The sequence below is a fragment of the Hippopotamus amphibius genome, chromosome 7 (genome assembly GCF_030028045.1).
Source record: "Hippopotamus amphibius kiboko isolate mHipAmp2 chromosome 7, mHipAmp2.hap2, whole genome shotgun sequence".
Lineage (NCBI taxonomy): Eukaryota > Metazoa > Chordata > Mammalia > Artiodactyla > Hippopotamidae > Hippopotamus > Hippopotamus amphibius.
In genome coordinates this window covers 9,893,189-9,918,252 of record NC_080192.1, presented here as the reverse complement: position 1 = coordinate 9,918,252, position 25,064 = coordinate 9,893,189, and the positions used below count along the sequence as shown (strand labels likewise).

Below are 25,064 nucleotides of genomic sequence, written 5' to 3'. Positions count from 1 at the left end.
AAGCAGGAAGGGAGCAGGGAGGGGGCCAAAGTGAGAACTGGGCTCTCAAAGCTCCTGGGTCCCATCCGGGCTGGCCACAGTCTTCCACAGGAGGTGTGTGTATCTGCCTGTCTCTCTGTCTATTTCCAGGCAGGGCTGGGAGCCAGGAGTCTTGGGTTCAGGCCCCAGCTCTGCTTCTTCCACCCCCAAACCATCACCATGACCTTGGGGGGTCCAATTCCCTCTCTGGGCTTCGGCTTCCACTTTTGTAAAATAAGGGCATCAGGTCAGTGATTGAAGCGCCAAGCCTTCTGTCTGAATTGAAACACTGTCCTGCCAATGGCTGCGTCCACCTGCTCCCCTACCACCAGCCCAGCGTGCAGGGAGCCATGGGGTCCCCGAATGTCTGGTTTCGGGCTAGAGACCCTGTATCTTCCCCTGGCTCCCTCTTTCGTATCTAGTACCTCTTTCACCCTCTTTTGAGGGTTCTATTATCCCCATTTTACAGGTGAGGAGATGGAGGCATAAGGAGGTAAAGTCACTTGCTCAAGGTCACAGAGAGCCATTCAAAATTCAGGACTCCTCCTCTGTGCCCAGGGGAGCAGCAGGACTCAAGGGCATCTTTTTTAAGAGAGTCACCAAGATCTTGAATGGCCAACTGTTCTCGACACAGATGTAGACTCTGCACAGGGTGGGGGTGAGGGGGCTGCCCAAGGTCACACAGCAGAGCAATGACAGACTGGGGCCCTGAACCCAGGCTCCCTGCCTCCCAGGCGTCACCAGGCAGGGGGATGGTGACATGGTCTGACCTCCTGCCCTGCCCTGGGATCTCCAAGATTAGAGCCCTCGTTATGCCTCAAGGCCATGCTTGGCTGTTCCCGGAAGCCCTCAACACCTGGGACTGAGGGGGAAGAGTGAGCAGGAAGACAGGAAAGAAAGTTGAGGGTTGGCCGCTTGCCCCCCAGCCCTCTGTCCCTCCCTCTCCTTCTCTCCTCGTGCAGGGGGAGCGGCGGTGATGTAATGCACTCGGCTTTGGTCCCGGTGCCAATCTCAGAAGAGAGACGACAGATTGCGTGAGCCAAATTTGGCATCCTGGGGGGAGAGGCATGAAAAGTGGAGATGTGGAGGAGAGGAGCGAGGAGCCTGGGGAGGTGCAGGAGGAGGCCCCCTGCCCAGCAGACCCCGAAATGCCTCCCTCCTTCGACCCCGGCCCCCACCTTCTCCCTAGCCCACCTGGCCTAGGGGCCTCCCCTCCTCACCCTGAGAGGCCAGCCTGGCCGCTCCCGGGACCCTCCTGGCCCGGTGCTGCCAGTCCTGCCCCCTCAAACACACGGCTCCAGCTCCATTTCCCACCGCCGCTAGTCTCCTGGTTACCATGTTGCTGGTTGTCATGTCGCTTACATGTCCTCGTGACTCAGTGGTCCCCGCAGAGGGGCCCCCTCCTCCTCACACCCCTCTCAGCACACGCCCCCGCCTCCCCCAGATCCACATTAAGAACCAGCCCACCCTGTAAGCCTACACCGTTCCTCCTCCCCTTCCCTCTTAGATCCTCAGCTAAGAAATTTTTTCACGGCATCTCCTAAAGCTACTTCATTCTCTGCTCCGCAAATGTCTGTTAAGGACCTACTATGCTCCAGGCTTGTGTCAGCTGCTTCCAGAGACCTGACAGAGTCTGTGAATCACTCGGCAACCCAATGAAGTCACTACCATCATCCCCACTCTCCAGTTGGAGAAACTGAGGCTCAGAGAGGTCAAGTCAGCTGCCCAAGGTCACCCAGCAGAAATTCAAGGCCAGCTCTGTCTGTTCCCAGTCACCCCAACACTTTTCATGGGAGAGGAGCTTCTCTTTCAAGGGCAACCCGAAGGTTCCTGAGGAATAGCTCCCAAGCCCCAGCTGCCCCTCTAATTCTGGATACTCCTCTTCGTGGTCAGCCCTGTTTCAAGCCATATTCCCCTCTCCCCATTAGCTGTTCATCTTCCCAAAGGTAAAATGAGTCCTTACTCCCATCTGTTCAGCGTTTTCCCCAGCCTGTGAACAGCCCTCAGCTCACTGGAGCCCAGGCCCCCCCCCCTACCCCCCTTGGAGGTCAGTGGGACAGGGAGTAGTGTCCTCGTTCCACAGATCTGGAAGCTGAGGGTCAGGGAGGAGAGTGACTTGTCCACCGTGCTGGTTCCTCAGCTAACTGAGCTGATTTCTAGGAGTGTGAACGGAGGATATACAAGGCCCACTGCCCAGCATGGAAAGCCCCAGAAAGAGCCCATCCTCCCTGTGGAGAACAGTAGAATGTTCTAGGTGCAGCCCTCCAGACTCCGATTTGGCTATGGGTCAGCTCAACGGCCAGCAGCCTTTGCTCCTGCCTTGTTGCACCTCAGCCCTTATCCCACCGCCCGCTTCCACATTTTGTTCCCCTCATCCCAGGTGAAGCCAGGACCACCGTTTGGCTCTCAGTACACCCCCCTTCCCCTGCTGAAATCCTGCCAACAGCTCCAAAAAGTCCCAAAGCCCTGGAGGTCACAAGACCGGGTGGGGGAGAAGCTGAATAGACATTTACACACACACACACACACACACACACACACACACACACACACACACACACACGCAGGTCTGGCTCCTCTCTGGGCCTTGCAAGTGTGTCTCTTCTGCCTCCCTCCCTCCCTCCACTCCCGGTTCCCTCAACCTGCTTCTTCACATCCTACTGCTCTTGAGGCCCTCACCTGCCAGCTTAGCCAGGCCACCCTCCACCTGTCTCTCCCCCACCCTCACTGTCTCCCTGCACCCTCTCCCCATCCTAGAGCCTGGGCTCTGGGGGCAGAAGTGTGATGCAGATGCTGGTCGGGGGACACTGGGCGCCGGCACAGTCACAAGGAAGTTTCCCTACTCTGGGGCTCATTCAGACCTCTCTTTCCTTGGGGTTCTCCGGTCCAGGGAGGGAAAAGCAGCCTTGCCTGTCTCCACCACTGTGATTCGTGAATGCCTTCTTCTCTGGATACCTGTCCACCCACCCTAGGGTCTTGGGATCCAAGGCAGGTGCTCAGAACATGAGAAGTGGGATTTTGTTCTGTCAGGGCCATTGCAAACAGGCTGCAGTTGGGGAGGTGGAAAGGAGACACCCCCCCCCCCCCCTTGCCACAAGTCACCTGCCTTGAAACTCCTCCAACCCAGTGTGACAACTGAGGGGGGGTGGAGGCAGAGAAAGGTCATGGCCGGGGTAGCAGGTCAAGGCCCCTTTCACTCACCTCTACCCCCCTTCCTGGCAGAAACCCGGATCTCGCAGTTCCAGACGAGGGCCAGAGGACAGAGCTCACCAGGTCCCGGGGAGTCGCCTGACCGCGCTGAACACGCGCCGAGTAGCCGGAACCCCGGTCGGCGATAAGGTGCTGAGCGCGCGGGGCCTGAGCTGCCAGGCCCCGGGACACACAGACACGCACGCGGCCGGACAGACGGACGGACAGCGCCAGCAGCGAAAGCGGGCCCGGCTTACCGCGGGGCGCAGGGTCCGACGTGTCTCCAGGAGGCGGCGAGCGGGCGCTACATCCCCGGCGCAGTCGGGCGGGCGGCGTCCCGGGCGGGGAGAAGGGTGTCCCGGCGCCCCCTCCCCGCAAACTCGGCGGGCCGGCCCCGCCCCCCTCCCCGGCTGCCTGTGGGTCTGTCCGTCGGTCCCCGGGTCTCCCGGTCTCCGGGCCGTCCCGCGCCGCTCCCCGCGGGCCGCCCAACTTTCAGCGCTGCCCCGCGCCGCGCCCTCGGCGCCGCCTTGGCTTCAGCATCGTCGGGCCCCGGGCCGGGGCTCAGAGCGCGGGGCTCCGGGGACCCATGGCGCTGGCGCCCCTCGCCCCCGCCGCAGGCGCCTTCCCTCCGCCGCCCCCACTGTTCTCTCGCTGTCACTCCGCGCTGCCCCCCGCCCTGCGCTCCGCTCCCTGCCCCGCTGCGCTCGCCCCCGGCCCCGAGACCCCCGCGGCCGGCCAGCCCGGGCTCTGCCGCCACCTCCCCCGCCGCGCCCTCGGCCCTCTCTTTCTCCCGGGCTCTCCTGCCCGCCTCGGGCTCTCGGGCTCTCCCTGCGGGTCCCCGTCTCCGTCTCCGTCGCCCGCCTGTCTGCCCCCTGCCTTCCTCCACCCCTGCCCTGTCTCTCCCCTGCGTGTCTCTCTCTGTCTCGCTGCGGGTCTCTGCCTCTGTCGCCCTCTCCCTCCCACGCTCGGGGCGGCCCCCGCGGTCCGGGACCCAGGCCCCCGCCTCTGCCGCGTCCCCGGCTCGCCCGGGAGCCCGAGCTCCCGCCGCCCGCGGCGCGCCGAGAACTCCCAACTCGCGGCACGCCGCCCCGCTTTGCGAGACTTTCGCCCCTCCTCACACGTGACCCGCGCCCCACTGCGGAGGCCGCGCCCCCCACCCCAGCCCCCGAGCCCCGGGCGGCCCCCGGGGCCCGGCCCTGCCCCTAACCCTCAGCCTAGCCGGGCATCACGCCCCCTCCCACCCGCCGGCCGCGCGGGACCGAGCGCCGGGCTGGGGGCCGCGAGGTCCGCTCCCGCCCGAGATCCTGCCCGGGTTTTCCTCCTCCCTCCAGGAGCACTCCTCCCAGAACCCATTCCGAGAGTCCGCTCCCCGGGTTTTCCCGCCCCCCGCTCCCCCCCCACCCCCAAGGGGCAGGTGGAGAAGGTTCCTCCTTGCCGGGAAGGGAGTGGGTGGGAACGGGTCGCTACCGGGTTCGGTGGCGCCGGGCCACTCCCCTCTGTGGTCCCCTTCCCCTCCTGAAAGACGGATAGTTGAGGACCCTACACACCCCGCTCCGGGAGACGGAGGTGCAGCCCTGCTGGAATAACCCTCACAATCACCTAAGTAGCACCGCCCCGTTTTACAGACTGGGAGACTGAGTACCAGAGAGGGTCACAAGCTTGCCCAAGGTCACCCAGAGGTGGCAGAGCCGGACTAAACCCCACTTTCTCTTTTTCTGCGTCCCCATTACCCCAGAGTGTCTTTATAAGGGAGGATCGCGCCCTTTTCCTTCTAGCCCTGAGTGCGCCCAGTTCTGGGCCCCACACTCTGGACTGTGGGGAGAAGACCCCAGTGCCTCAGCCCCTTGCGAGCCAGACACTTCCATGGCCATCCTGCCCCCTCACTCCAGCCCTCCGAGGACGAAGACGCAGGAGGTTGGAGGATGCAGGGTAGGACAATGAGAGACTGCCTACAGTTAGACAGCCAGAAGGACTTCCCTGGGAGCCTGGTCATCTCTGACTGGCCCTAGTTAAGAGGGAGACTGAGGCACCCCACTGAATATGAAATCTCCTCTGGCTCCTCCTTCAAGCTGATCCTCTGAAGTGTCACGCCCAGGAACCACAGCACATGAACCACCATGACTGTTTCCAACCCCTGCAGACCATCCCCACCTGAGAGGATCCAGTCCCATCTCCTCCGTGTGATGTACCGTCAGGCCCCACCTTATCCCACACCCCCTATACCCACACATACACCCTGATTCCTATAGATTCCAGAACACACCAGATGCTTCCACACCTCCCTGCCTTTGCACGTGTTGTTCTTCCTGCCTGAAATGCCCTTCCTCCTTCTCTGCTCTGAGAATTCCTGCTGTTCCCCAGTCCAGCCTCCACGCCACCTCCCCTAGGAAGGCCTCCCGCTGTCCTCACCTACTCATTCACTCATCCAGCACCAGGCACAAGTTTGGTTCTTGTTAAGTGGGCTTGGGAATCAGGCCAACCTGGGCTCAACATCACATGCAGCTACCTGACCTTCAGCAAATTTTCTATTTAACCTGTCTATAAAATGAGGACCCTCACCATCCCTCCTCTCACAGGCACAGATCAAGGGAAGTGGATGCACAAGAAATGCACAGCTCATAGTAGGTGCTCAGTAGATGTGCCCATCCCTTCTCAGTCCTCCCTTCAACGCTATGCAGAGCTCCACAGCACATATCCCGTTCCATGCCCCGCTTCCTCATTACGCTGCTGTGCCCACACGGGCAGGCAACTAGGACCAACGTTCCGCAGAATGATTCTTTGGTGTGTGAATGGATGCGGGAACTCAAGCAATCTGAACGCTGGGTCAGTGGCCATCTGTGCCTGGTACCTATCATACCTCTCCATGAATCGAAAGTGGGAGGACGCAGGTGAGGCAAATGGCCTGTGGTCTCGTCACCTAGCCAGAAGCCTGGCCTTCCACCCTGGGAGGGTGAGGTACAGGGGAAGGAGGTGGGGCAGGAAGAAGAGGGAGATGGAGACAAGGGTGTCTTTAGACCCGCAGCATCTGTTTCCATGGGATCAAACCCAACTCTAGGTCCCTGGGCACCCGTTTAAGGACAGAGTGGGGGCTCAGGGGCAGTGACTTCAGGGAGAGAGAAGGAGGAGGCCTGATGGCTGTGATGTCACAGGGGTTGAGATGAAGCATTGGTGATGGTCCCCTTGCTGGGCCTGGGGCGGCAGCCTGCAGCACCCATTGCTTGTTCCCTGTAAGGAGAGTCCTGTGGAGGCCGAGGGTAGACTGGGAGGAAGTGGGGAGAGGCAGAAAGGGCAGCTCCAGGCAGGGAGAGCTTCACAGACCCCAGAAAAAGAGTCTCTTTCCCACCACCCACCCCTGTGTGACTCTGGGCAGCTCTCCTCTCCTCTTTGGGCCTCAGTTTCCTCATATGTAAAGTGGGGAGGATAATGTCCACCTTAAGGAGATGTTCTGGGGATGATTAAAGTCTAAAGGAAGGATTTTGTTTGAGTACCTTCTAGCCATGTGCAGGGCGGGGTGGGGAGGTGGGGGTGAGGCATGGGAGACAGGTGTGCAGAGGCTGCAGGGGTGCAGGGGGGTAGGCTTGGGTGTCAGAGCCTGGGTGACCCTGGGCAAGTTGCTTGTCCTCACTGGACCTCAGAGGCCTCATCTGTAATGGGACCGTCTGGACTGGGACCCCAAAGGGCAAATAGACTTTGTCATCATCTAATGTGGAAGCACCCCCTGGATGGAGGGCAGAGGACAAGCATCCTTTGAATGCCTGTCATCAGCAAGCACTGCTCTAGGCCTTCGTGAGTGTTGTCTTTATTTATTCGGTTGCACCAGGTCTTAGTTGTGGCAGGTGGGCTCCTTAGCTGTGGCATGCATGTAGGATCTAGTTCCCTGACCAGGGATCAAACCCGGGCCCCATACATTGGGAATGCAGAGTCTTAACCACTGCACCACCAGGGAAGTCGCGAGCGCTGTCTCATTTAATCCTTACAAGAGCTCTAGGACACAGGACTTGTTACCAATGGGGAAACTGAGGCATGTGGCGTGGCCTGGATGGCCAGGAACAACTCTCTTCAAGGGTGAGGCTTGCTCTGAAGTTTGATGGTAAGTGATAGTAAAAACCTTTGTCCATCTCTATGTTTTGCCAAAGCTTCCTGCCCATTCTCCATTCTCCCATTTGACCCTCATAACAACTTGCTTGGCTTCACAGCTAAGAAACCCGCAGAGAGGAAGAACCTTGCCTGAGGTCACTCACAGAGTAAGCAAGCGTCTGAGACGTGATTTGAACCTACTCTTAGCTTCTGGGGAAGGGTCATCCCAGGCCAGCAGAGCACCCACTAACTGGCTCACTCTGGGAGCCCAGCCAGGCCTCCCTGGTCCCTCAGGGGCCCTGAGAGCTTGTGCAGAGGGCTGGGAGGACTGGAGGGGAAGGGGACTTGGGCAGGCAGGTGGGACAGCTGCGGAGGGGTGCGAAAGGTCCACCTCAAAATGCCAGAGTCACAGAGTCCAGAGGTTTTTGGCCTAGAGAGCTCCTTAAAGTCAGACGAGTCCATTCTATAGATAGGGCACACTGAGGCAGCCCAGCTGCTTAGATTAGAAATCACACCAGGACACAGCTGGTCTGCCTCAGAGCTCTAAAGTCCCAGCAGCCCTGAGGGGTGTGGACTGGAGGTGGGGAAAGGAGCACTGGGGGTCCAGAGGACCTAACCTAGCAAGCTGGGCCCTGGGGACAGAGGACTGTAGGGGTCTCTCCCGCCCTCCGCTCCCACCCTCGCCCACCTCCCAGCACTCAGTAGTCACCAGGGTGGAATATTTTAGCACCTATAGAAAAACCGCCACAGACGGCCGTGGCAGCTGTTGCTAAGGAGACGCTCCCAAAATAGCCCCCCTCCGCCAACCTTTCCCGCTGCTGCTCCTGCTGTGGGGAGGGGAGGAGGCCAGGCAGAGAGGGGGTGGCATACGCGAGCCCTGGTCCCAGGTTCACCCACCCACCCTTGCACCCGGCCCCACACTGTCCAAAGACCTGGGCAAGCTAAAGACCTGGGCAGCCACAGGTCTGCAGAGGGGGCAAGAGCCAGCGGAAGCTTGTCTGTGGTCTCAGCCCAGTCCTTAGCTAGGGGAAGGTCACCCAGATGAGGGGAGGTAGGAGGGAAAAGAGTCCCTGCACCCAGGACCCCCAGCGCACTCTCACACATGCACAATCACAGACCTCCCAGTTTTACACACCCACTTGTGCACACCACAAGTACGAACCCACAAATGTCCACCTAAATATGCGTATACAGCATCAAAGACACAAATAGATGCATGGGTAAACACAGATGCCACAAATATACAACATACACCTGCAAGCACATACCACACAGCCATAAATACACAATTTACATACACACACTCAAATACACATCCCAAGTACACTGGCCCCCAACATATGCATGCCAGGCACATGTGCGCGCAGGCACGCGCACACACACATCTCAATGTACATAGCCTCACAGCACATGAATACACAACTGTCCAGACATGCCCAGCATGTGGCATTCAAAGGGCACTGAGTGGTGTTAGCCCTGGGCTCTGTCCAGGGAACATGTTCTGGGACCTTCTGTGATCCAGCTACAGGGTGGAAGATTAGGAGGGTGGGTGGAGGGTATGTCTCTGCGAACCTTTTCTAAATGGCTGGTCTGGGGGGACCAAAGGGTCCCTGGTGCCTGGGAGACCTGCCCTGAGCCCATTCCTTAGGAAGCAGAAAATAGGGGCAGGGAGCTCTTACCTTCCCACTGGAAACCTCCCAGCGTGGAGAGTTCTGAGCCCCAGGTTCACTGTGCAGCTGGTTGTCACCAAGGCTGCATGTGGGGCTGGGGTTACGATGAGGACCAGGAGGCAGTAGGTTAGCCATGGTGGTGGTCCTTGGCACATGCAAAGCACTTTACAGTTTATAAGCCATTTTTACACTCGTTATTTCACATACTTGGTAACAGCTGCTCTGAGATATAGGTTGTATTGTCCCCATCTCTGAGACCCAGACAGGAGAGGGGACTTGAAGACCGCAGAGCAAGTTACTAGAAGAGCTGGAACCAGACCCCAGGGAGATGCCAGCACACAGCCCTATGTGCCTTCCACTTGACAAGCTGGAAAACAGGCCATCAGGGTGCAGAGCTTGGCTTTGCCCCTGATTTGCCCTATGATATTGGGGAGTAGGCAAGCTCTCCATCTCCCCACCTGGAAAGCCAAGAGTGAATCCCTAGGCGTGTGTTCAAACAGCAGTTTATGGCCACAGTCAGGGCTGGGGAGTGCAGCCTGCCAGATGCCCTCGGAATGCCAGAGCAAGGACAAAGGGCGCAGAGTCGCTCCCCTCCGCGCGTGGGTAACCGCCGCCTCTCTCCAGCCTCTCTCCGTGGCTCCGGTTCAGTAATCCGTGCTCCGGGTCTTCGGTGGCGTCTCTTCACTCGGGAGACTCGGCTAGCGGCTTGCGGTTGCCTTGGGAACCTCGCCCAGACCCAGGCGCGCGGTGCACGACTCCCTGCGCAGCGCGCTATGCCTGCGCCGCGCGCGGGGAGATTGGCCTTTGGAGTCTCAGAAGGACACCTGTCGCCAGCGGCGAGGGAAGGGCGCATGGAGGCCATGGTTGCTTTATGTTTCTTTTTCTTTCAATTGAGATGTAACTAACAAACAGTAATAAATACATCTGAAGAGTACAGCGCGATGAATTTTTTCTTCTGTGTAAAACATCACCTCTCGGATCTAGATACAGAACACTTCCAGCACTCCAGAAGGCTTCCTCGGACCGAGAGGTTACAAATCATTGTCCTTTTTGCACTTCTCCGGGAATAAATCGGCGAAGGAGTGATCGCCTTCTGAGGACGTGGAATTTCCGTATTTTTTCCAGGCTCTGCTTTGCCTCGTTGGGCCTCGGTGTCCTGTAAAGCGGAGCAAGGGACTGGCGTTTATTGCGTGGTTTACTCCTTGCAAAGCGCTTTAGAAACTTAGCTAACTTTGACCCTGATATCTACCCTCTGAAGTCAGTACTTGGTTTACACTCAAGTTACAGATGAGAACACTATGGCTTGGAGAGATGAGATAAATGGCTCAAATTCGGACAGCTCGTACGTAGTGGAGCTCGAGCCTAGAGCGAAGGTCTGCCTTACCCTGAAGTTTATCCTCCTCCCCTCACCTCTTTCTTTTCCTTCCTTCCTTCCTTCCTTCCTTCCTTCCTTCCTTCCTTCCTTCCTTCCTTCCTTCTTTCCTTCCTTTCTTTCTCTTTCTTTCCTTCTTTCTCTGGGCCGAGCCCGCTGGCAGGCGGGAATCTTAATTCCCCCACCAGGGATCGAACTCGCGCCCCCTGAAGTGGAAGCGCAGCGTATTAACCACTAGTCCGCCAGAGAAGTCCCATCCCCTCTCCCTCTTTTTATTCCCGTTTTTTGGCCTTTTAAAAAAGAGTGGTACAAATAAAATACGCTGGGAAAGCGAGTGGTATCATACATATCTCTGCGCCTTTGCGCCTGTAGTTCCTTCTACTTGGGACTCTACTCTCTTCCCCCAGGCTCTGTCCTGGAGGCAAACTCCTACTCATCCTTCAAAGCCCACTCTGGCATCCTTGGAAGCCTTCCTAACTGCAACTCTCCCTCATGACTCCCCCCAACTCAGGGTAATTAGTCCCTGCTCTGAACCATATCCAATCCATGCACAGGCACCTGCCTCCCACGGTGCCCCAAGGGCTCCTTAAATCTGCACCTACAATTAACCTGCAAGGTGCCTGGCACACAGCTGGTGGTCCATAAATGTGCTTGGGACTGAAAGTCGATGAGAGGTTTCCCGCCCGGTAAAAACGGGGCGCACACTAGGCCCTGCCGTGTATTAGTCAAAACATATTGAGCAGGGTGAGGAAGGGGGAGCTTCCGGAACACCTGGGGCGAAACAGCAGGAAGATTGCCCTCAGTCCACCCCCACTCTATTAGGGAATGGACTCGTCCACGCCTCCGGGGGCAGGACCTTGGGGCCGCCTGGGAAGAGTTCATTCATTCCACGGGGGAGCATCCACTCAGGACCGAGACCAGAAAAAGCCTGAAGGGAGTCCTAGGAGCCCGGACCCAAAGCTCCCTTTTCCTTCCAGGGCCCAGACCAGCCAGAGGCGGCTAATTAAGTGGTGGGGGTATCTTCAGGATCACGATTTTCACTTTATATCTGCACTTTCCTTCCACACAGAACAGGGAAGGGGCAGTGAGGCAGGGACTTCCCTGGTGGCCGCAGCGGTTAACAATGTGCCTGCCAATGCAGGAGACACGAGTTTGATCCCTGGGCCAGGAAGATCCCACATGCTGCGGAGCCACTAAACCCCTGCGCCACAACTACTGACCCTAACTCTAGAGCCCATGAGCCACAACTAGAGAAAGCCTGCACGCAGCACCAAAGACCCTACACAGCCAATAAATATAAATAAATTAGTTAGTTAATTAATTTATATAAAAAAAGAACTTAAGGCAGTTGGCAGGACATTCAATAGAGCAATGAAATATAACAAAGGGCTAGGATCAGGAAGGAAAAAAAGACTATATATATTTTTTCTTCCTATAATTGAGCAACTCCCCAATTCTCTCTTCCATAAATCTGACTTTGAACATACAGTTTGCTTTCTCAATGAGGGAAAAAGAATCCTTGCCCTTTGAGCTGAAGGAAATTTCCCTCTTGGCTTCCCCTCAATTTAATTCCTACAGCAGACAAATTTCGGGTGTCAGGAAAGTAAGGCTTAGAGTGGTGAGGGACTTGCCGGGAACCACGCAGCATCTGGGAAAGATAGGTCCAATGATGCAATGATGCATGTGGCCAGAGTGCCGGCATGGCCTAGAGCCAGAGGGGTAAAATGAGTAGGGGATTTTCCCTGCTCTTTGTGGGGAGCTTTGAAAAATGCTCCACTGTGAAGATGGGGTAGGTGTGAAAAAGGCAGGGCTGATTACTAAGGATGCAGCGGTAGAACTTTGGGGAGAGGAGGGTCTATGTGACCTGTGGGAGCAAGAGACAAGTTTGAGCCTCAATTTCCTCATCTGTAAAATGGGGGTGATGAGCTCCCTGTCCTGAGACATAGGGAGTATCAGTTTCATAGGGAGACTGGGAAGACTAGATGTAAGGAGGACCAAGTAACCAGTCAGCAATACTTTTATCTTCACTATCCCCATTAACGGATGGGAAAGCTGAGGCCCAAGAAGGAGACATGGCAGGCTCAAGGCCACTGTGGCAGGCCCAGGACAAGATCTTTGCCCTGGGGCCACCCAGGCTGAGTTCTTCCCCCCTCTACCACCCTGGTGGTCACTCCTCAGACCTCCCCTGGCCTGGGCCAGTTCCCCTGTGGTCCCCCTGGAGAAAGAGAGGGAGGAGAAGGATTCTAGCCTTGTTCTAGTCCCCACTGGCAGTTGGGGCTGCTTCTCAGGAGGACAGATGTTTCACCAAATGGCAAATGCACGTGCTTTCCCCTGGCTTGGGAAGGAGGTGGGCGCTGAGAAGGAGATGCCAGCTGGTTGGGCAGAGAGAACCGTAGCCACACCTGAGAGATTTAAATAGCCACCGCCTTCTCTGGGCACTGACTGGTGGGGAGGCATCTGGGCAGGGTTGGGGGGGAGCAGGGAACATAGCAGCCCATTCAGAACCTGACACAGCCCTGGGATGAGTGCCTGGCTCTACCTCCCAGAGGAACTTGGACTATGCACCTCACTTTCCAGGGCCTCAACAGCCTTCACCTGCAAAGTGAGAATTTAAAGCCTGCTTCTGAGGGTGACTGTTGCGGCTGAATGGAGAGAACGTGACTAACGTGACTGACTCATGCCTGGCGCCCAGTAGATGCCCAATACTTGATGGCCATCCCTGCCATGGCAGGAACCCCCATTGCAGCATCCCTGACAAATGGGCACCCAACCCCCTGTTCACTTGCCTCTCATGACAGGGAGCTCATCACCTCCCATGACAACCCACAATGTAATGTAATGATTTAATTCCATGAACCCTGGAGTCAGACTGTGTGTTGGAATCCAGCTCCAGTATTTAGTGTCTGTGTGACCTTAAGCAAATTACTTAACCTCTCTGTGCCTCAGTTTCCCCAGAGTGGAATGGGGATAATAACGTATCTCTCTCTTAGTTTTGTTAGATCAGTGCTTCTCAAGCTTTCGTGTGCACACGAATCACCCAGGGATCTTGTTTAACAGCAGATCCTGATTCAGTTAGTCTGGGGTGAGGCCAGAGATTCTGCATCCTCAGAAGGCAATACGGATGCTGCTGGTCCCTGGACCACATTTTGAGTCTCAAAGGACCACCTCACCCTGGGAGTCATGGGGAGGGGGCCACAGAAGGGTCACAATTAGAGGAATGACAGATTTCATCGTGGCAAAGCCTCCGTGGCTGTTAATTGCTTGCGTGGGGAAGCCAGCAATTTAGGGAGAGATGAAGGTCCTGAGTGGGAAAAGGGCTACAGGGGTTAAAAGGGGGGCGGTGATAAGGTCCCTTAGAACATGCGATCCACTACTACAGATGCAGAGACCAAGGCCCAGAGAGGGTGGCTGACTTGCTCAGGCCACACAGCACTGACGGGACTCCTGCCCACCGTTGTTCCCTCACCCTTCAGCCTCCTAACTTGCTGGTGAACACTCCACAGCCCTCTGGAGTCTGTCCTGGCCTGTGCTCCTGTTTCACATCTTGTCACACCGAGAAGAGGGAGACACTAGTGAGGACCCTGGATCTCCCTGGCAGACCTGACCTCGTCCCTGCTCACAATAACCCCATTTTACAGATGCAACAACTGAGGACAAGAGAGGGGAAGGCTCTCAGAACCCAGGCTGGAACCGAAGTCAGCCTGAGTCCCAGCCAGAGAGCCTTCGGTTATCATTGTCTAACAGGTCAGGACAGGACAAGGCGGCTGTTCACATTAACAGGTGAGAGGGTGGGGAACCTGGCTCGGGCTCTTCTCCCACCCGAGGAGGGCGGAGTTCAAAACCCAGGCTGATGGTGACAATAGCAGTGGCTCACCGTTTACGGGGGGCTTCCAACATGCTAAGCTCATGCCAAGCAGTGGCACGGGGGACCCCACTTCCGGCCAACACGGGTCTTCTTAGCCTCGTGGACAGATGAGGGAATCGAGGCAGAGAGAAGGGCCCAGTGGCTAGCCCACGGTCACGTGCGGGAGGACCCCGGGTTCCCAGCGGGGGAGGCAGAGGCCCGGACTCCCGGCGGACCCTTCTCCGGGCATCGGCGGGGCGGGACGTGGCGGGCGCCTCGCAGACACAGGGCGGCCCGGGCGGCGGGCCCAGGCCGGAAGCCCCCCGGCCCGCGCGGCCGCCCCGCCCGGGAGCCGCGGCGCTGGGCTGGGCCGGGAGGCGGGATCTCGGGAGCTCGGGCGGCGGCGCTTCCTGGCTCCCTGGCGCGGCGGCCGGCCCGGCCACGTCACCGCCCGGCCAAGAGCGCGCTGGCGGAGCTCGGGGGCGCGGGCAGGGGCGCGGGACCCAGAGGCCGGGGCCGGGGACGTGGCAGCCGCCTCGCCCGCCAGAAAGTTTGCCGGGAGTTGGCTGCGCGCGGGCCGGACCATGAACGTGTTCCGTATCCTCGGCGACCTGAGCCACCTCCTGGCCATGATCTTGCTCCTGGGGAAGATCTGGAGGTCCAAGTGCTGCACCGGTGAGGGGCGCCCCGGGTCGGAGGTGGGGCGCCCGGGGGCGCAGGACCGGCCCCACGCCCCTGCTGCAGGGCTTGAGGGGAGGCTCCCGAGTGTCTGTTCAGGGTGGGGACTTCGGCTTGGTGGGTGCTTGAAACTGTTTTTTGCACAGCTTAGCTTCCAAGAACACTTGAAATTGAACCCGTGGAGATTATGGAGGGAGATGGGTTTGGGCCTCCACTGACTCCCTCCCTCGCCTGCTTGGCATTGCCACTGCCAGTTGGAAGAGGAGGGGGATAAGGAGGCGGTGACCCCCCCTCTTGCTGCCCAGGGGCAGCATCCCTTGGGGCCCATTGTTCTCTCTCCCCTCACTCAGGCCCAGGGTAGGGATCAGGAGATGGGGGCGAAGGAGGTGTACACACAGGAAGTGGCTCCAAACTCTCAAGGTCTTCTCTTTTCCTGCGCCTCCGCCACCCGCCCCCCACCCCCACCCCCCGCCCCAAGCTGGGCCCTCTTTCCTGCCCCGCCTGGGCCTCAGGCGGCTGTGATGTGGCAGGAGGGGCACCAGCCTGGCTCAGGTGGGCATGGAGCTGCCCAAGAGCAGAAGCCCAGGGAGGGTAGGAGGGGTCCCCCTTTTGCCCAGCAGTCTGGCTGCCCTGCTTGGGGGTTGGAGAAGTTTCAGGGCAGACTGGGGGTGGCCAGACAGACCCAGTGCATTTAGAGGCTGTCCGAGCCGCCTGCAGCCATCTTTGTCCACTGGTGTCCTGGAGGCACCCGCCCTGTGCTTGGCACTGGGGTGAGGGCATACAGAGAAGTGCACAGGCTCCTCGTGGGGGCCAAGGAGCTTCCTGAAGGTTTCATGTAGGGAGCAGCTCTGTGCTGGGTCCTGGAAGACAGGCAGAGTGTCACCCAGGAAGGGTAGGCGGTGTCACGGAGGGCAGGGCATGTCTCGGGAATGGTGAACAGCCCGATTTCGGGGCGGTCTGGGAGGGAGATGAGTCTGGGGGGTGGGTGGACATGGGTGAAAGGGCTTTGTTGGTCAGGCTAGGCAGTTGGGACTGGGAGCCAAGGAAAGTTTGGGAGTAGGGGAGGGGGCTCAGAAGGGGACTCTGGAAGCTGTGTGGAGAGGCCAAGAGAGGAAGCAGAGAGAGCGTCGTGGAGGCTGTCAGCCCCGGGGGGCTTGCTGGGGGTGAGAGGTGGGTGCTGGTGTGAGGGTCATTGCAGCGATTCCAGACCTGGAGGCCATTTGGGTTTGGGGTCTCCAGGGAAACAGGCACTCACGGGCCCTCAGGTTCCCACTTGGGGAAAGTGGGCCAGGAATGCTGAGAGGGGCTCCGGTGAGGGGAGGAATCTAGCGCGGACCTGTCCCTGCCGTGGAGGACGCTGGGCAGGGTAGGCAAATGTGACCAGGAGGGGGCGCTGTTCCCCAACCCGCTGTGCCAGGCGTTGTACAGGCACCTGGGATATAACCCGGCAGCACAGGCAGAGATCCGGGCCTGGTGGAGCTGCGTCTAGCAGTGGGAGACCGCCAGCCAGCAACAATGGTAGCAGCCGAGTAAATGATATGCTTTGTCAGAAAAGCGAAGTGCTGTGGGAAAAGGAAAGGGCGGGTGAGTGGTGGGGCTTGTGTGTGCACAGAGGAGTCATCACAGGCCTGGTTGAGAACGGAGGAGGTGAGGTGCCTGAATGCCAGCCCGTCAGCCCCGAAGAGCAGGGCCTGGGGTGACATCCCAGTGACCCAGCCCCAAAGACAGGAGACTGGAGCTTCATTCTTGCTCTGCCACTGACTCACTGCATGACCTTGGGCCTCAGTTTTCCACTCTGTCAAATGGTAGGGGGTCTGCACCTGGTCAGTGGGTTCCCTGAGGGATTCTGGCCAGGGACTGGCTCCTGTTCTCCTCTGTTTCCTGGGGTCTCCATGCACGACTTGCTTTGGTGGGAATTATTTACTGCTTTCAAAAGAGTGTGAAAAAGCCATTGTGTTCAAGACCACCAGGGCTCCCAAAGTGCTAAGGAAAATGTGAGGGAAACCCAGGGGCCTGGCAGGCTGGGGATGGAAAGAGGGGAGGGGTGGGGAAAGGCCTTGTGATGGGGGAGCCAAGCGTCCCCGACTAGAGCCACCTCCTGAACCCTCCTGAGTGGGGCTGACGGCCCCCCGGGCCATACCTCAGTGAGGGCTCAGGGAGATGGCATAAGGACAGGCACAGCTCCGAGCTGAGTCAGTATTGCCTTCCAGACTCCATCCCCCTCCCTCAGGGGGCTCCTTCACCCACAGCCAGCCCCACTGCCAGACCCCCCAGGGAGGCACTCGAGTTCTCACTGGATCCTATTCAGTCCTGCCCCGTTTTACAGATGAGGAATGTGAGGCTCAGGGTTGCCACGCTGGTAGGAAAGTTGGCATGTGGACCCAGCACTCTCCAGAATATTAGGGGCTTCAGTGCTTTCATCCTCAGTCATTAAAATTATCCCCCCTCCCCAAAATGTCCCACACCAGAGGCATAGTTAGAAAAGGCACAGAGCAGACGTACAAAGGAGTCAGACCCTGAATCAGGTAATGTCACTTCCTGGTGTCAAACTCCCCAGTTGATCCATCACATTTAGAATGAAATCCAGGGGTAGGGGGACAAAGGTGAGAGGCTCAAGGATGCCTTTCAGTTTTCTGCCTTGAGCACAAAGGGGATGATGGTGGCAGAAGAAGGACAGAAGACAAGAGAAGGAGGGGGTTCGAGGGAAGCTGGTGTGTTTGGTCAGGCAGGAATATACAGGTCAGGGATCCAAGGAGAGTCCGGAGTTGGAGGGTCCCTCGTATGTGGGATGGGATGGCAAAGGGACAGAGGGAGAAGAGAGGTAGCCCTCTGAGGATTAGGCGTCGAGGAGGACAGGAGCAGCCAGAGGAGGTGGGAAGCCGGCAGTGTGGACAGTTGCAGAAACCCGGAGAAGGGTGTAATTGGGATAGACGGAGCGCTCAGCTGGCTGTTGAGGACTTGGGTGAGTGAGGACAGAGTGGAGATTTGGGTGCAGAAACGTGGGCGTCGTGGACCATGGGAGTGGTTTGCTGAAGTATCCCGACTGCTGTGGGTTTAATGGGGCAAGAGAAACGTGAGGTGGGGCAGCTGCTCGCTCCACTCTGGAACCACCTCCACGATGTAACCAAAGTGGCCAAATGTTGACTAAGGAGCATGATGGCTAAATGCAGCCTCGATTCCTGGCTTAGATCCTGGAACAGAAAAGGGACATCCGTGGGAAAATGTGAAATCTGAATAAAGTCTGGAGTTCAGTCCATGGTGCTATACCGATGTCAAGTTCTCAGGTTTGGCAAGTGTTCTGTGATTATGCGAGGTGTTACCATTAGGGGAAGCTGGGGGAAGGGTATATGGGGACTCTCTGTACTGTCTTTACAACTCATCTGTAAATCTAAAATTATTTCAAAATAAAAAGTTTAAAAAGAAAGAGACCAAAGAGGTTGAGGAAATAGCATGGAAATTACGAAGCCAGTTTTGTCCACTCGATGCAGCCATATGTGTCAGATATGTGCATATATGTGTTGTGTGTACATGTGCACCAACAAAGATCTGGAAGGTCACACACTCAGTCTTTGAGGTTCAGGTGATTGCTGCTTTTTAATTTACATCTCTATGTATTATCTGGTTTTTGTTTCACAAAGAGTAAAAATAGTCATAACTTTTAGAACTAGAAAAAAAAGCTTTTTTAATCCTTAAAATTGGGAAAAATAAAATAGAATGCTCCCCTGGCCCTGTGCCTTCCTCCACCTGCTGCGGTCTCCCTGGTGAATCGACACTTTGTAGCGTCAGTGAGTTGTTCTCCAAAAGGTGGAGCTTTGGGGATTGTCAGTGGAACTCCGGGGGTGGAGCAAAGAGAAGCCTTGACACCCCGGGCCCCAAGCCGGACTCTCACCACCCCCACGCCCTCCCCAGAGCAGGAACCAAGGCAGGCATGCTCAGGGGCCCTGGGAACTCCGTGTTCATGTCTTTATTTGGAGACTGGGTGACAGATTACGGCCTAATGAGAGGAATAGACTTAAGTGATCCAATGGGAAGGGGTGTTTCCTGACCCTCGGAGGGTAACAGTGCTCTGGACAGGGTGTCATTATTACGTGGACACTCTAGAGGCCTTTCCAGCTCAGGCTCTGGGCTTCTCGAGTGTGTGTGAGCCTGGCCGTCTGTGTTCTTATTGTCTCCTGTCCCCATCTGGCTACAGGCATCTCTGGGAAGAGCCAGATCCTTTTCGCGCTCGTCTTCACCACCAGGTACCTGGACCTGTTCACCAACTTCATCTCCATCTACAACACAGTAATGAAGGTGAGGGGGCTGGGCAGCCGTGGTCGGGGGGCCTGCCAAGCTCCCCGAGACGGTGAGACAGTATGCTTGGGGACCCAGGCTGTGGAACCAGGCAGACCTGGGCTTGAATCCTGGCTTTGTTGTTAGTAGCTGGGGGACCTGGGCTTGGGCAAGGCTTCTGACCTCTGTGCACCGTGGTTTCCTCCTCTACAAAAAGAAGAATAGTTGTACTTACTTCAAAGAGTTTTGTTGTGAAAATTAAATGAGGTAATAAATGTAATACAGAATAGCTGTCATATATTAAAAACTCAATAAAGATTAGCTATTATAATGGTTAAAAAATAAGCAAAGAATCAGATGTGGTCCCCTGAGCTTTCAGAGAATTTATTTGTCCATTTATCTGACAAATATTTATCGAGCACCTACTGTGAGCTAGGTACCTGAAGGAGAGATATGAGGCGCCTGTCCTCACGGAACCTACATCCTAACTGGGGAGACAGAAAATAAAACAAGTAAGAAAAACTGGTTATGGGTAAGGTTATGCAAATAATTAAAATAGGGTGGTGTTTCCTTCAATTATAAAGAAAAAAGTTTTAAAAACAGGGTTACATGATAGAGAATGAGTAGGGAGCTGTTTAGGGAGTGTGATGAGGAAGGGCCTCTCCAAAGAGGTGACGTGTAAGCTGAGGTCTGAGTGACACAAGGAATGAAGCGCAGAGGAAGAGCATTCTAAGCAGAAGGAATAGCGGACGCAAAGACCCCCAAGACAGGAACAAGCTTGGTGTATTCAAAGGAGAGACAGAGAGGCAGGCAGGCACGGTGTGCACTCAGCAGGCGAGGGCTGCCTGCTGGTGGTAGGGGTGCCAATAGAGGGCTGGGAGAGGGCAGATGGTGCAGGTGAAGAGTTTGGATTCAGTTTTGCCATGGGAAGCTGTTGCTTTGAAGCTTGGTCCTGTGTTACAGAAGGAGAGACTGAGCATCTCTCAGCCCTGGGCCATAGCTGTAAGGTTTTGTTGGGGTGAGACATTTTGTGAGGTTTCAACCAACCATCTGACACAGTTTAGTGGAAGGAGCCCAGGTTTCAGAGTCAGTAAAGTGGGATGTAACTGTTTGGTAACAGAGACTTGAGATATTTTAATAAGGTAAGGATTTATTTTTACCTCACTCATAACATAAAATCTGGAAGTAGGTGGTCTAGGGCTGGGATGGTAGCTCCTTTTAACTTTCTGCTCTGCCAGCTTTAGTGTAACCAGGACTTGAGTTTATTACCTGTGCAGTGGCTCAGACGGGCCCCATGCTTGGTTTAATGCTTTGCTGTTGCCGTTTTGAAATACTTTTTAACAAGAAGCCCTGCAAATGATATAGCTAGTCCTAAATGTGGTATCGATCCTCAAGGTTGCCTCAGGGTCACAAAATGGATGCTAGAGCTCCTACCATCACATCACACTCTGGACAGGAAGGAGGAGGAAGGGGAGAAAGAGCAATAGGGTGCTTGCCAGCTGGGTAAGCCTTTTTTAAAGAGCTTTCCAGTAACTTCCATCTACATGTCACTGACCATCCTTATCTGCAAACCTGGGAAACGTGGTCTTTAGTTGGGCACATTGTCTAATAAAAGTCCTGTTTTTAAGGAAAAAAAGCTACATGGGAGGAATCCTACCTATCTTGTAGGGCTATTGTGAAGATAACATGAGATAATCTATGTAATGTACCTAGCACCCAGAAGTTATTTAACCAAAAGTGAGTTATCTGTCCATATCAGAGAGGTCCCTTTGGGATTCTGGGCATATTGTTCCTGGGATTGGTGGAATGGAGGATGCTGTTATTTGTGTGCTGTTGAACTCAGTGTGAACTTCATTCTGAGGTCCTGAAATCACTGTCTCCTTAAATCTGACACAGAAATAGCAAATACCACCTGCTTAGTTTATTTCTCTGCCCAAGGGTCTGACTAGGGCAGTCCTGGCAGGGACCGTAAACCCAGCCCTTGCCATGGCTGAATGAGGTCTTGGAGCCTCAAAGAGGCCAGTTTCCAAATTTGTGAAATGAAGAAGTGATCTCCATTTCATTAATTCATTCACTCATTCCAGCATTTGTTTTGTGCTGGGCCCTGACTTAGATTCAGAGGTGGACAGAGCATGGACCCTCTTATGGAATCTCCTCTCCTAGGGGAGACAGCCGGTGCACAGACATTTACAGAACATGTGATCACAAGCAGCAGTGAGTATTTTTACATGGGGATATAGTGACACAGAGCATGTGTGCCACATTCTCGTGAGAAAAGACCTTTGAGGAAATAACCTGAGTTTTAAGTGCAAACATTAGTTTTCTAGGCCAGTGTAGTCCTGGACCAGCAGCAGCAGTGTGACACAGGAACTCGCTAGAGATGCAAAATTCTCAGGCCCGCTCAAACCTACTAAACCAGAAGCTCTGGGGGCAGGGGAAGGGGCAGTCATCTATGTGATTTTGATGCACATTCAAGTTTGAGAGCCTCTGGCCTACATTAGAGGCCAGATTGTAAGACCGTTATATGCTGGGGGACAGCTACTGTAGTTAGAAAAAGAGCACTTTTCTGCAGGATTGATGATCAGCTGATTCAAGTCTTTGTGGAAGAACGCTCTCAAGTCACTGATGCAGATCCAGGAAGTTGAGGCTTTAAAAGAACCCGGGAACACCACTGCTAAATCCCCCCACAAAGACCAATTCTGGTTTTTTTGTTGTTGTTTTTTTGCCTAACGCTCCATAGTGAGAGGACGCCTGGGCACCCTTCGTGGTGGCACTATCAGTCCCAGTTAGAAGCATGGAGTTACTAACAAAAAGGTCATTAGCTTCCGATTCTAGGTCCATTGGCCCAAGAGAAATTGCAAACACACTTCACCTTTTCCACCTTAAGGCAGAACGCTAGCCCTAGGGCTTGGTAGGTCCCAACTCAGGGTGGCTTTGAAGCCCAGCAAATAGGTTGGGAAATGACTTTATCGATTCCCATGTGTCTGTCTCCCTTTTTAGGTGGTTTTTCTCCTCTGTGCCTATGTCACAGTGTACATGATCTATGGGAAATTCCGGAAAACATTTGACAGTGAGAATGACACATTCCGTCTGGAGTTTCTTCTGGTCCCAGTCATTGGCCTCTCCTTTCTTGAAAACTACAGTTTCACTCCTCTGGAGGTAAGGGAAGGGACCCAGAGTACTAATTCCCACAGATAAACACACTCCCTAAATTCCTTACCTCCGGTCTCGGTAATATCTGGGCTACCTTTCTGCTACAATCATGGCCGTTACCCTTGTGTTGTTATAAGTTTAGAAATTGCCTGTGAACTATTGACAGTGTTCCTGTTGAAAATGGTCACGTGTAGTCATGTTCATAAACAAAGCAGGCATCACAGCACCACTTGAGATTGAGATCTTCTGTCCAACAGGTGGTTAGTGGATACTAGAGCACAGTGCAGACCAAGATTTCAACTCAGTAGGTCTGGCCTCTGACCCAGGAATCTGGGGCAAAAGCATCTGAGGAGATTCTGATGCTGGTGTTCATGGGCTGCATGTTGAGAAACCACAGCCTCAATTAAAGCGAGTTTATATGATAAAATTTGGCAACAATGAAAAATTATGTTCTATAGCAACGTTCATGTTGTTGTGAAAAAAGCAGTATGCTTGAATCTTTTAAAAATAGTTATTTACAAAGAAAGGGGTGGAATGATATACTGATTAAAATATTTAAGGATTTCAAGAACATGATTCTGGGAGTTCCCTGATGGCCTAAGTGCTTAGGATTCCAGGCTTTCACTACCATGGCCCGGGTTTAATCCCTGGTTGGGGAACCGAGATCCCACAAGCCACGTGGAGTAGTAAATTACATAAGACCTGAATAAATGATGAACTAGTTCATCTTAAAAAATTTTTGTTTCACTATATTCTTTCCAATAAACATTATTTTAGTAACTAAATTCTAAAGATGGTCCCTTCCTGATCAGCCTCCCTCTGGCTGCTTCTCCCTCTGGCTCAGATCCTCTGGACTTTCTCTATCTACCTGGAGTCAGTGGCCATCCTGCCGCAGCTCTTCATGATCAGCAAGACTGGAGAGGCAGAAACCATCACTACTCACTACCTGTTCTTTCTTGGGCTCTACCGGGCCCTCTACTTGGCTAACTGGATCAGGCGGTACCAGACTGAGAATTTCTATGACCAAATTGCAGTGGTGTCTGGCGTAGTACAAACCATCTTCTACTGCGACTTCTTCTACTTGTATGTGACCAAAGGTAGGTGCTGGAAGAACAGTGTCGCTGGCACTGTCTCGGAGTTAGACATACATCCACTATTCGAGGAGACGTGGAAATGAACAGAGGCAAGTCTGTGTGCCCTTAATGGTGCTTACATTCCAACAAGGGAAGACATGTTTTCAGGAAATTCTAAATACCATGAGAAAACAATACAGACCAATAGGGTATTTTACGTACTGTGCATTGTGTAGGGAAGACAACTATGAGATGACATTTGACAAAACACTTGGCTTAGGAAAATATAGCACAAATATATTCCAGAGAACAGCTTATGTGTAAGCCCCAAGGCAGGAACCAGCTTGCTATGGTAAAAGACAAAAAGGCTAGTATGGTCAATCTATTAACCTAGAGATATGGGATGTCAATCAAAATTAACCACATAAGGCCTTGTAAATTAGAGTAAGGCATTCACACTGCATTCTAGTCACAAACGGCAACAACTGGGTCACCTTAAAACCAATCCACCAGCTGCTGAGTAGGGTAAAAAACAGCCAAAGCAGGGAGGTGTTGTGAGGCAGTTGGAATTGTCCAGGTGCTCATCAGTGCAAGTAGAGATACGGACATTTCTTGAGAATGGAGTTGATAGGAACTCTTGCTGGGTTGGGTGTGGGACGTGAAAGAAAGGAATTGAGGACAACTGCTAGATTTGTGGCCTGCCAAGAGGGGGTGGTGGTATCAGTGTCCAAGATGGGGCCAGTGACTCTGTAGTTAACCTGCAGTGATGTTCCCCCTTGGCTGTAACATCTGAATGCCTACTGTGAAATGGGCACCCAGGTACTAAGATTATGCACAAAGTTATAAAGGAGTCCTTTCATGATAGATTCTAATTTCAGTCATTTCCTTCTAGTCCTTAAAGGAAAGAAGCTGAGTCTTCCAATGCCAATTTGAAGGTCCTCAGAGATGTTCTACACCTGAACAAGGACACGAAGCAAACCATATGAAGTGTTCTCCTGGGCAACTTACACATGACTCAGACCTAATGTTAGAACTGAAGTCACAAAAATGCTTAGTCTGGAACTCAGCAAAGCACTGATCATTCTATCTAGAAGACCTTCTTATCAACATCCCCTTTAAATCAGAGGCAATTAAAACTTGGACCAATTACTCAAGTATGGTACCCTTACAATGTCAACTAGACCATCACAAAAACCTTAGGTGCTTAACCCATGAATGGATCAAGTCAACTACTGCTAAGGCCCTAGTGTGAGACTCATGCTAAGGAACAGCCAACCCCAATCTGGGAAATATGCCCCCACTGTGTATAAGGCAAAAGCCCCAAATGAAGATCATAGTCCCAACTATTAGAAGTATCCTGTTGTGATTTAATTTTCACTTTCTAGGTAGGAAACCATCAAGTTTAGGGAGTCAAGATACAAAGGTGATGTGACAGGTGGGAAATGTTATGAGGAAACAAATACCCCAGGCTCTACCTACTAGGTATTGTTGTTGCTCTGTGACTCAAATTTATGCATTAAGAACAATTAATCCCACCTCCCTCTCACATTTTTAGGTGCTAAGGTGTTAGTCAATCCAGCATGGTCTTGAAGCAAATAAAAACTCTTTTTGAGAGACTGTCATTGGGCTACCATCAGATTTTTTAAGCAATAAAAATCTCACACCTTATTGTCAACAGTGTTTTATTTATACCTACAAAAGAAAACAAGATGGTATCA

General features: G+C 54.3%; 2 protein-coding genes across 4 annotated transcripts in view; one reads left to right on the top strand and one right to left on the bottom strand.

The window, feature by feature from the left end:
• Positions 1 to 9,097, bottom strand: part of KCNJ4 (potassium inwardly rectifying channel subfamily J member 4) — a 28,567-nt gene extending 19,470 nt beyond the window's left edge. Inside the window, exon 1 of one of the 3 annotated variants that reach the window (XM_057741981.1) lies at positions 8,964 to 9,097. The gene's annotated coding sequence lies outside the window, so the exon portion shown is untranslated. The other 2 variants (XM_057741984.1, XM_057741980.1) reach the window with 2 other exon arrangements.
• Positions 9,098 to 14,561: 5,464 nt separating this feature from the next.
• Positions 14,562 to 25,014, top strand: KDELR3 (KDEL endoplasmic reticulum protein retention receptor 3). Its single transcript, XM_057743448.1, has 5 exons — positions 14,562 to 14,845; positions 19,041 to 19,141; positions 22,121 to 22,279; positions 23,118 to 23,370; positions 24,239 to 25,014. The coding sequence occupies exons 1-5, from the start codon at positions 14,755 to 14,757 to the stop codon at positions 24,277 to 24,279; spliced, it is 645 nt and encodes a 214-aa protein (XP_057599431.1). The 5' UTR covers positions 14,562 to 14,754; the 3' UTR covers positions 24,280 to 25,014.
• The last annotated feature ends 50 nt before the right edge of the window (positions 25,015 to 25,064 follow it).